At 43.4% G+C, this 11,938-nt stretch overlaps 1 protein-coding gene across 3 annotated transcripts in view; it reads left to right on the forward strand.

Moving 5' to 3' along the window:
• Ash1l (ASH1 like histone lysine methyltransferase) overlaps nucleotides 1-11,938 on the forward strand; it is a 132,431-nt gene that overhangs the window by 118,493 nt on the left and 2,000 nt on the right. For all 3 annotated transcript variants that reach the window (XM_029537522.1, XM_029537521.1, XM_021196737.2), the window contains exons 20-27: nucleotides 968-1,216; nucleotides 1,940-2,026; nucleotides 3,623-3,713; nucleotides 4,748-4,886; nucleotides 4,987-5,159; nucleotides 7,111-7,277; nucleotides 9,851-9,891; nucleotides 11,203-11,504. In XM_029537522.1, the coding sequence (XP_029393382.1) occupies nucleotides 968-1,216; nucleotides 1,940-2,026; nucleotides 3,623-3,713; nucleotides 4,748-4,886; nucleotides 4,987-5,159; nucleotides 7,111-7,277; nucleotides 9,851-9,891; nucleotides 11,203-11,504 (1,249 nt within the window). The remainder of the gene's footprint in view (nucleotides 1-967; nucleotides 1,217-1,939; nucleotides 2,027-3,622; nucleotides 3,714-4,747; nucleotides 4,887-4,986; nucleotides 5,160-7,110; nucleotides 7,278-9,850; nucleotides 9,892-11,202; nucleotides 11,505-11,938) is intronic.

Raw genomic sequence — 11,938 nt, forward strand, 5'->3', positions numbered from 1 at the left:
AGCTCACAGTGTAATGTTGGAAGAAGGGAATTTACTCCACTAGGTCATTATCTGACCTCTGTATGCATGCCATGTATATGCCCACATGGCAATAATAATTTTTTAATCAAAAATTCATTCATTCAGTAAAAATACTCATATTGTACAAGCATGATGACCTGAGTTACCTCAAAACATATATGAAGTTACCAGGTCAGGCCAGAGGTGGAGTCAAACGCCTCTAATCTCAGCCCTGTGCAGCAGCACAAGAAGTTCTGGAGTGGATGATTGAGTCATTTCTCAGAACAGTGTGATCTTTGTAAACCCCTAATTTTGCCCTGAACTTTTATATTATGTAAATATTTTACCAATGTATGGTGTATCTGCCATTGCTTTGTTCATGAAAATAAGTATATATGAAGCCAAGCTTAGTGAGTCATTCCTGTAATCATTTGAGCCTGAAGAAGGTGAGATCAAGTTTCAGCCCATACCAGACTGTATAAGAAGACCCTGCATCCAAAAACAAGCCTAGAGTATTACTGTGTAGTGACTAGGAAAGGAAATTCTCTGGTATAAAGAGAGGCTGAAAGACAGAATAAGAAAGGGTCTTAAAGAGGTAAGATCTTGAGTGGCGATCTTGAATTACAGCATAGTTTCTATTAACCCAGCTCCCACAGACATTTACTATGTGCTCCAAGCATTTGCAAGACAAAGGTAAATGGAAAATTTCTACAACACATTATGCTTGCAACATTAATTAAAATTTAATGATCACTGTGTATTTGATCTTATGGGATAGTAAGGCTCTTGACAGAAATTCAATAACAAAGCAATAGAAAAAAACGAAACATGTAAATTCTAATTTTAATTCATTATAGTTCAATTTGTTTGCCAAAATGGAATAATAAAGAAAAATCATGCTGCCTCTGCAGGTTTATTTTTAAACCAAAAGGAGAAAAGCAAAAATGATTTCTTTTGTTTTCTTCAGAAGTACTATGGGCGTAAATCCCCAATTGGGAGAGATGTTTGCCGCTTAAGAAAGGCCTATTACAGTGCCAGGCATGAAGCTTCGGCTCAGATTGATGAGATTGTGGGAGAAACGGCCAGTGAGGCGGACAGCAGCGAGACCTCAGTCTCCGAGAAAGAGAGCGGGCACGAGAAGGATGATGATGTTATCCGCTGCATCTGTGGCCTCTATAAGGATGAAGGCCTCATGATCCAGTGTGACAAGTGCATGGTGAGTGTCAGCCTGTACGACTCAGGGGCTTAGCCCAGCTTGTGTTTATCCTCTACTGTTCATCATACTGTGTCCTCCTTCTCTGTCTTGCATTTACAGCATCTTCCTTTCCTCCTCCTTCTGCCCGTTTTAACTGTACATCTCTCACAAAAGCTGCACATAGAAGGGTAGAATTTGACCTAGTGCTTTCCCTTGAAGTCATGAAGTAGCACACGGCGTAACGCGTGGAAGCAGGCAGGGTCAGTGCGTATGATAAGTGTGTCCACTGCAAGACTCGGCCTGGACTCAGTTTGTAGTATCCTCCAGTCCTGTACACTTGTTTGGTGTGTTAATGGAGCTGTAAACAGTACGTCCGGTTATTGAGAGGATAACGCCAAGTAAACCCAAGTGGCAATCTTTACGAGAATAAAGACATTCCCAGTGGCTGCAGCATAAATAGTGTTACATCACAAGTGATAATTTAGTAGTATATTCATCTTCATTTTTTTCCTCCTCACCTCCCATTTTGTTTGTCCAGATCTATATATTAAAATTGATTTTTGTAATTATACTCACACTGTTTTCCTCTTATTTTTCTCATTTATTTCTAATTCAGTCATAACCTTCTGGCATAATTGCTCTTTTACCTTGCCCTGTCTGCTGCTTTATTGATATCACCAGTATTAGTTCTCAGGACTTGTCTAAGTGTAAGTGCCTTGTCAAGTGTGCCTGTCTGTGTCATAGGTGTGGCAGCACTGTGACTGCATGGGTGTGGACACGGATGTGGAACACTACCTTTGTGAGCAGTGTGACCCTCGGCCTGTGGACAGGGTAAGCTGAACAGAGTTAAAAAATAAAATACTTCGGATCTATGAAAGAAATAGTACTGCATAGAGCCAGGCAGGGATGCCGCACACCTTTAATCTCAGCACTCTGCAGACAGGCAGGCTGCTCCCTGAGGTGAGAACTAGCCTGGTCTGCAGAGCTAATTCCAGGACAGCAGGGCGTCCTACACAGAAAAACCATCTGGAGGGTGGAGGGGGTTACTATACAAAACTGAGATTCATTTTGTTTTATTCTATTTTTGAAGTACGAGCTGACAGTGTAGCCCCACTAGCTCCAAATTCACTATCTTCTTTCCTTAACCTCTCAGTGGTAGAGATAGAGTTCTAAGTGCCATTTCTATCAGGTAGTGTTTTGGGAAAAACAACCCTTGTAGGCTGGAGAGATGGCTCAGCGGTTAAGAGCACTGACTGCTCTTCCGAAGGTCCTGAGTTCAATTCCCAGCATCCACATGGTGGCTCACAACCATCTTTAATGGGATCTGATGCCCTCTTCTGGGGTGTCTGAAGACAGCTAGAGTGTACTTACATATAATAAATAAATAAATCTTAAAAGAAAGAAAAGAAAAAGAAAAAGAAAAAGACTTGACCAAGTTGGGTTCTTACTGAGGTCCTGCTGTATTTGTGTATATGATCTTAGGCTGCCAGGTTGGCTCCGTGGTTAAAAGCTCTTGCTATTAAGCCTCTCAACCTGAGTCCAATCCCAGATCCACAAGGTAGAAAGAGAGAACTGCTTATTGTCCTCTGACTCCACACGTGTGCCATGCCAACCAAGTGCCCTCACACAGAAGCATGTACAGACACAGTAAATGTGTATGTATGATCTTGATTAAGTCACCCCCATAACATGAAGAATTTAGGCAACATTTCACTTTTGTTTTTTTATTTGTTTGTTTGTTTGTTTTTGTTTTTGTTTTTTCTGAGACAGGGTTTCTCTGTGTAGCCCTGGCTATTCTGGAACTCACTCTGTAGATCAGGCTGGCCTCGAACTCAGAAATCTGCCTGCCTCTGCCTCCCAAGTGCTGGGATTAAAGGCATGCGCCACCACTGCCGGTCCTTTTTTTTGGTTTTTTTGAGACAGGGTTTCGCTGTGTAGCTGTGGCTGTCCTGAAAATCACTCTGTAGACCAGGTTGGCCTCAAACTCAGAAACCTGTCTTAGGCAGCATTTCTTAACTATAGTACTGTTGTCATATTACACTGGAAAATTTATTGTGAGGGATGAAGTTTAGAGTGTTTGGCTTCCCTGGCCTTGAACAGTACACACCTGTTCCAGGTGGGCTCCAGACAAAACTGTCATGAGAAGTCCCCATTGCACACATTTTCAGATGCTACTGAGATTTTACAACAGTCTCAGAACTAATGCATCATAGAGCATCGTCTCAGACACTGGACCTGTTGGGCTTGTCAACTACTTTAATTTCTCTGCATTTAAAGACGAGGTTTCCATCTTTTTTATACATGTATGGTGTATTAAAATTACTTTTTAAAGTATTGGATGGGAAATTTTAATTCTTTTCCTCTCTTGGATTGAGATCATTAGGCCAAATGTAATACTTTCCCCCATTGACTTTCTGCTCTTATCAGGAGGTACCCATGATTCCTAGGCCCCACTATGCCCAGCCTGGCTGTGTCTACTTCATCTGTTTACTCCGAGATGACTTGCTGCTTCGTCAGGGTAAGGAAAAGGGCTCAAACTCCTCTCCTCCCCTCCCCCCTGTTTGAGTGCTTAGGATTGCCTGCCTTGGCTTGTGTGGAAGGATGGTTACTATAGGCTGTATCCCTGAGGACTATGACTCTCTACCCCACTTCTAGCAACCATTGTCAGTAGCTCTTCAGTAATGGTTGGGCCTTATGAATCCCTTTCCCTTGATTTGATAGCTTTTGTTTGGGAGTAGGGGGAGAAGGTGGTGGTGGTTGTGTCTTGTTATTACTGGGTTTTGGTTTTTCAGACTTTAGCTCGGGCCAGGCTTCAAACTCCCAGGTGTCCTCCTGCCCCAACCTCCCAAGTTCTGAAATGAGAGGCATGAGCTACTCTGCCTGACTTACAACTAGTTTTCTGTCTACTTACTTTTTGTTTGCTGTGGTGCTTATTGATCCAAAGCTTCAAGCATGCTGGTCAAGTGACCCAGAACCGAGCTATATCCAAAGTCCTTAGAGTCATTCTAAACCTAGTTGGCCAGGTGTAGTGGCACAATCATTAATCCCATCTGGAGGCAGAGAAGGGTGGATCTCTGAATTTGAGACTAACCTGGTCTACTTAGTAAGTTCCAGGGCAGCCATAGCTACATAGTAAGACCTGTCTCAAAGGCAAAATAAAAAAATACAGTAAAAAGACACAGTAAGTACAAAAAAATAGAGATCATCTATAATTCTCAGTGTAGAATTGAAAATAGTTGTCACTTTGATACCAGCACTTAGGAGGCAGAGGCAGGCGGATCTCTGAGTTCGAGGCCAGCCTGGTCTGCACAGAGAAACCCTGTCTTGAAAAACCAAAAAAGAAAAAAGAAAATAGTTGTCATAATGCTGGCTTTATTTCTCTTGATTTCTTTTGTAATACTAGAGGTTGAACCTAGGTTCTAGCTCGTTGAATTGCTGGACTGTCTGCCTACCCTCCTCGTATCGATTTAGACCCTGGACTGGATAGAAGGGTTCCTGTGCAATCCATCGGAGGTCAGCGTCAATGTTCTCCTTTGTTTTCTGCCCTTCTAGGTGACTGTGTGTACCTGATGAGAGACAGTCGGCGCACACCTGATGGCCACCCAGTCCGTCAGTCCTACAGACTGTTATCTCACATTAACCGAGATAAACTTGACATCTTTAGAATTGAGAAACTTTGGAAGAATGAAAAGTAAGTGCTGGTTGTGGGTTCCTCTCCTCCCCCCAGCAGAGCGCACACTGACCTCGCTTTTCTCATTTTTCCTTTTTTTTTTTTTTTTTAAAAAAAAAAGAGAAGAACGGTTTGCCTTTGGTCACCATTATTTCCGCCCACACGAGACGCATCACTCTCCATCCCGTCGGTTCTATCACAACGAGCTGTTCCGGGTGCCCCTCTATGAGATCATTCCCTTGGAGGCTGTAGTTGGGACCTGCTGTGTGTTGGACCTTTATACATACTGTAAAGGTAAATAAATGATGGAGGCTTGTTAGGAGGTAATCTTTGCAACTGGAGAGATGGCTCGACATTTAAGAGCTCTAATCTTGCAGAGGACCCAAGTTCAGTTCCCAGTACCCACATGGCAGTTCAGAACCATTTACAACTCCAGTTGTAGGGATCCAAACCTCACTGCAGGCTTCACCTGGGTACCAGGTGTATACATGGCACACTTACATATGCGTAGACAAAACATCATAGACATTAAAAAAGATAAATCTAAAAGTACTGAAAGGGATTCTCTAATACTAACACTAGCTATGAAACATCAGAGAGAACCACTCTTCTTTTGGATTTTCAAGATAGAATTTCTCTCTGTAGCCCTGACTATTCTGGAACTCTTTATAGATCAGGCTGCTCTTCACTCTGCCTCAGCCTCCCAAGTGTTAGGATGGAGTGCCACCATCCCTGTCCCCTCTTGGTTTGCTTTGGTTTGGTTTGGTTTGGTTTTTTAATAAACCACAGTATATTTACTTATTTATTCATTTTGAAACAGGATCTTACTATGTTAACCTGGCCTGGAATTGACTATGTAGACTAGACTGACCTTGAACTCCATAGTCAGATCTAGCTACCTCTGACTCTGTACTGAGATTTAGATTTCTGTGCACCACCATAGACAGCTTATAAAGGCATTTTAGTGTGTAAACACAGGCTTAGCATCCCTTTTACAGTACTTATGTAGTCACAGCATCACCACCACCTTTTCTCTTCATGTGAACTTAAGGAGTTGAACTCAGGTCAGCATGCCAACACTCAGGCTCAGAATTTTAAAAATCCAGCTCCATCTCATGTCACTACCTAAATACTTGCCCAAGCCTAACCAAGCCTAAGTTTCCTTCTGTTGAAACCAGATTTTTCTGAGTTTTACAAAGATCAAAGGATCTAGGGCTGGTGAGATGGCTCAGTGGGTAAGAGCACCCGACTGCTCTTCCAAAGGTCCGGAGTTCAAATCCCAGCAACCACATGGTGGCTCATAACCATCCCTAACAAGATTTGACGCCCTCTTCTGGAGTGTCTGAAGACAGCTACAGTGTACTTCCATAAAATTTAAAAAAAAGGATCTACAGAAGCTCTCATTTATAGCTAGCTTGATGTGTGTTTGTTGCCATGGTTACCCAGAGTTTAGCTATCTGTATCTTTATTTCAGTAGCATAGCAAAACTCTCTATTACAGGAATAAATATTCTGTTCCATACTGACAAACTTCTTCCACCTTTCCAATTTAAAAGGAAGTATCCCCTCTGCAGGTGCTGCCTCGTCCTTAGGATGCTCTATCTCATGCCACCCCAGGAACCGTTCTGTCCCTCAGGGTTAGCTCAAAAACCCCTGCCACGTTCAGTCTAGTTTCTGGGCTCTCTACAGCCTGTTAGTGCTTTGCACAGCTATGCTTCAACTCCTTTGGGTACCAGTACTTTAAACTCTACTGTCTTCTTTACAACCACAGAATGCTAATCACTACAGTGTCTCCTCCTAATGGCTCTCTCATTTCTCTCTCAGATAGATCTTATCCACTGGGCTGATTTTGGGAACAAAGGAAAATCCAATTACTTATCCTTTTTTCAGTTTTGTTTTGTTTTGTTTGTTTTTTGAGACAGGGCTTCTCTATGTAGACCAGGCCTCTTTGACCTTGAACTCAAAGATCTTCCTGCCTCCTAAAATTAAAGATGTACACTACCACTCTTAGGCCTGGATCTATTTTATCTTTAATAATGTGGCTAAGTGTAGGTATTTGTGTGTGAATACTGGTGTGTTTGGGAGCTAAAGGGGGAGGGTGTCATATGCCCTGTAGCCAGACTTACAACTATGAGTCCTCTCGCCTGGGTACTGGGAACCAAACTCTGGTCCTCTGTGAGAGCAGCGTGTACTCTTAGCAGCTGAGCCTGGGAAGGCAGATTCTGTAACAGTGTTTGAATTTACAGGGAGACCCAAAGGAATAAAGGAACAAGATGTGTATATCTGTGATTACCGGCTTGACAAGTCAGCACATCTTTTTTACAAGATTCATCGGAATCGATATCCGGTCTGCACCAAACCCTATGCCTTTGATCATTTCCCCAAGAAGCTCACTCCCAAAAGAGACTTCTCAGTAAGTTACCGTTGGTCTTCTTCTGAGGCAGGGCGTCACCACTTCGTTCAGCTGATCGTGAATTCTCAGTTCACTTGCTGAATGCCCCTGAGTGCTGGAATTACTTGCATAATGTTTGAGGCCTCGCTATCTCTTTTTTTTTTTTTTTAAATAGTATGTATAGTGTGTGTACATGTGTACAAGCCCAGGTAAGAAAGCCAGAGGAGACTGGCTTGCCTGTTCTGCTCTCCACCATTAAGCCCTTGAGACAGGGTCTGTAACTATACCTGATGCTGATAGCTAACAGACTCCAGTAACCTTACACCCAGTACTGGGCCATACCTTGCTGTGTTATATAAGTACTGGTGATTTGAACCCTGGTCCTCTTGCTTGTGTGATGAATATTCTATCTGTGGAGTATTCTCCTGGTGTGGTGTTCCTGCCTGCACGCAGAACGGCGCCTTGTCTGCGTGGGCAGAACACCTTGGGGTGGGTTCGCACTTGAGCGGCAAATGTGTGGCTCTGCCTGCTGAACCCACTGTGGATCCGAACTGGAGGACGAGAACTCCTGAGAAAGAACAGGGCTGCAAAGGAAATATGGGGGCCCTGACAAAGGTTTCTGATCAAGGCCCTAATCTTTATTGTCAGGACTGGCTTAAGTACAAAGAAGAGTTCCCAGCATTCCCCTGAGTCCTTAGAAGTTGCCACGGCGTTCTCGCGATGGTGGGCAGTCCTGGCAGTGGCGGGCAGGTGTCCGGTGGTGGGCGGTCTGAGCGACGGTGGGCGTTGACAGTGGGCGGTTCGAGGACGCTGTGTTCCGGCTGGTCTGGTGCGCTCCGGCTGCGTGACCCCAGCGTGCCTGTAAAATTTACAACACAGTGTTTAGAGGCAGGACCCAACATCCTGGTACCTCTACACCTTCCTTTCCACATATTCATAATTGTAAGAAGCATCTAGAAGCCAGTGTAGTAGTGCACTTGGAATACAGAGGCAGGTAGATCTCTATGAGCTGAAATCCAGCCTGGTCTACGTAGCAAGTTCTAGACCAGTTAGGGCTACACAGTGAGACCCTGTCTCAATAAATGTTTTCAAAGAATAATCACTGTAAAAGTAATCTCTTTATGCTTCTGAAACAAGGTCTTACTCTAGTGCACGCTTGCCTCACAGCCACCATGTAATCTAGGCCTACCTTGAACTCCAAGCAATCTTAACTCGTAAAAACTCTTTGTTTTGTTTTTCTTACATCAAAATCAAAAATACAAGACATGCTGGGTGTGAAGACAGACACCATTAATTCCAGCCTTCCTGCAGATGCAGATGCAGATGCAGAAGCAGCTGATTTTGAAGCCAGCATGGCCTGTATGGCAAGTTCTAGGCCAGCTAGGGGCTACATAGTGTCTTAAAACAGGTCATGCATAAGACATGGGAGCAGACTAAACGGCTCAGTGGATAAAGGCAGTTGCCTCAGAGCATGAAGACCTGAGTTTGATCCCAAAGCCCACATAGTAAGAGAGAACCCTTCACACATTAGCTGTGGTGCTTGTACACCCAAACATAATGTGATGAATGAATGAATGAATGAATGAATGAATTTAAATGTAAGATAAGATCATTAAATGAATCTGAAAAGTAGCTTCTGGGTAGAATACTTGCTCATGTTTACATTTCTCATTCTCACCTCCTCCCTGGGTATTTTTCTAGTTGCTGAGAATACCAACCACTGACTTTCATCCTTGCTATATAGGATTTTGGTCATTGTCATTTCTCTTTTGTAGTGAAACCCCAACTGACAGGCTCCTCACCCTCCTTTGTTCTTTTAAAGTGAGAGTGTTTTAATCTGCTGTGGCAGATTTCCTGAGGTAATCTGCTTAAAACATTTTGACTTACAGAAGTTCTATCCCATGGTTCCTGTAACAGCTCACAAGATCTGACTCCGTCTTCTGGGGTGTCTGAAGACAGCTAAAGTGTACTTACATAGAACAAATATATAAATCTTTAAAAAAAAAAAAAAAGAAAGAAAGAAAGAAAAGAAAAAGTGATTTGATTCCTGGTGGTAAAAAAAAAAAGAAAAAGAGGGGGCTGGGAAGATGGTTCAGTAGGTAAGAACACTAACTGCTCTTCTGAAGGTCCTGAGTTCAAATCCCAGCAACCACATGGTAGCTCACAGCCACCCGTAATAAGATCTGACTCCCTCTTCTGGTGCGTCTGAAGACAGCTACAGTGTGCTCATGTATAATAATAAATAAATCTTTGGACCGGAGCGAGCAGGGAGTGAGCAGGGACTGAACGGGGCCAACTAGAGCTAGCAGAGGTCCTAAAAACTCAATTCCCAACAACCACATGAAGGCTCACAACCATCTGTACAACTACAGTGTACTCACATACATAAAATAAATAAATGAATCTTTAAAGAAAAGAAAAAGAAAAAAAGCAAAGCAAAAAAGGAAGATGTCAGCATTGAGAGAGGGAGAGGGAGGGAGGGAGGGTAGGTGGGGCAGGCCGCCCAAATTGCCTTCCTTACCCTAGTGACCCCAGATCATATCCAACATTAATGTTTCTACCTCCCTCTTCCCCCACCCCTTGTTTTATTGCAGCCTCATTATGTCCCAGACAACTACAAGAGGAATGGAGGACGGTGAGTCTTAGAAGAATGTAAGGGTTTTAAGGGGTTAACGGGGAGCTCCTCATTGGTCTCTACTACTGGGACTGGCTATTCTGTGTAGGGTAGCCCAGTGTAATGCTATCACTAAAGTGGGAGAGGTGCAGTACCATTACAAATCCTTAGCAAGGATAGGGGGACAAAGATAAGAGAAAGAGAACAAGGTTAGCAACAGAAGTGCAGATGGACTTAGAATTTATCCTTATGAACTGAACTTTCTCCATCAAATGATGATGCATCTGTTAAGAAAGATACAGCCAGCCAGGCAGTGGTGGCACAAGCTTTTATTCCCAGCACTTGGGAGGCAGAGGCAGACAGATTTCTGAGTTTGAAGCCAGCCTGGTCTACAGAGTGAGTATATACAGAGAAACCCTGTCGAGAAAGAGAGAGAGAGAGAGAGAGAGAGAGAGAGAGAGAGAGAGGAGAGGGAGAGAGAGGAGAGGGAGAGAGAGAAGAGAAGAGAAAAGAGAAGAGAAGAGAGAATGAGAGAGAGGCACACAGACACACAGACAGACAGACAGTATTGCACCGTTCACATTTACAGTCTGCTTGTTTTGTAAATGAAAGGGATATTCCTCATGAAGGCTTTTCCATTGTCTCTCAGTTAAGAGCATAAATAGCCACTGCTGGGACTGTAGAAAGGACGCAGTGGTTAAGAGCCTTTTCTGTTCTTATAGAGGGCATGAATTCTGTTCCCTGTACCCATCCATGTCCATTTGTACATGGCCACCTGTAAATCTCACTCCAGGGGATCCAACACCTCCTGGCCTCCGTGGGCACCTGTACTCATGTACATACACGTGCATGCACACATTCACACAGATGTGAAAAGTGACGTAAGCACAGTGAAATCCTGTTCAAGTATTACTGTAGCTGGGCTGCAGATACCACAGGCCGTGTTTCCTTCATGTTCCTGAAGCGAAGTGAATTAAGCAGCTTTACCAGGCCAGGAGTGTTTTATGGAACTTTATCTCATTTTTGCTTCAGATTTCGGAGACCAAGAAGAAATGTTTAATTTTAAAAATGGAAATTAAATTAACTTCTAAGTGATAGAACACTAGCATGCACAAGCTACCATAAAAAGAAAAAATTAAATCTCAGAGAAAAGTTTGCAAAGCAAAGAGAAAGATTTGGGTTCTAGCGCTGACATTCAGATTTTGTAATTCCAGCCAGGCTCTAGTCAGCAGGTTCCAGAGTCTCGGGCCATCTTAGGCTGCTCAGTGTCACTTTCCCACCCTCCAAATGCCTTGTTTAACCTTGCCCTGAATTCACGCATCCTCTTGGCAGATCATCCTGGAAGTCTGACCGCTCAAAGCCACCCCTAAAAGACCTAGGGCAGGAAGATGATGCTTTGCCCTTGATTGAAGAGGTGCTGGCTAATCAGGAACAAGCAGCCAGGGAAATGCCCAGCCCTGAGGAGCCAGACCAGGAAAGAGCCACTGGGGACGTCGGGGACGCTGAAAAGAAACCAGAGGAAAGCAGTCAAGAGGCCCAGTTAGCCAGCACACCTGAGGAGCGAAGGCACAGCCAGAGGGAAAGGCTCAACCAGATCCTGCTCAACCTCCTTGAGAAAATACCTGGGAAAAATGGTAAGACTCGGGCTCATAATTAGGCTAGAAAATAAATGAAAGGTAAATTTAAAAGAAGTAAAAAAGCAACTCTGTGTGTGTGTGTGTGTGTGTGTGTGTGTGTGTGTGTGTGTGTGTGTGTGTGTGTGTTGTACTGGAAAATAAACCTAGTACCTTAGATATGATAGAGAATACATTATACATAGTTGAGTTGTTTGTTTGTTTGTTTTTTTAACTTTATTATTATATATAAGTAGACTATAGCTGTCTTCAGAGACATCAAAAGAGGGCGTCAGGTCTCATTATGGATGGTTGTAATCCACCATGTGGTTGCTGGGATTTGAACTCCGGACCTTCGGAGGAACACTCAGTGCTCTTAACCGTAGAGCCATCTCTCCAGCCCCAAACCACTGAGTTTTGTCCAGATTTAGAACAGAGTCTAATTTTTTTTTTTT

The sequence above is a fragment of the Mus pahari genome, chromosome 4 (genome assembly GCF_900095145.1).
Source record: "Mus pahari chromosome 4, PAHARI_EIJ_v1.1, whole genome shotgun sequence".
NCBI lineage: Eukaryota > Metazoa > Chordata > Mammalia > Rodentia > Muridae > Mus > Mus pahari.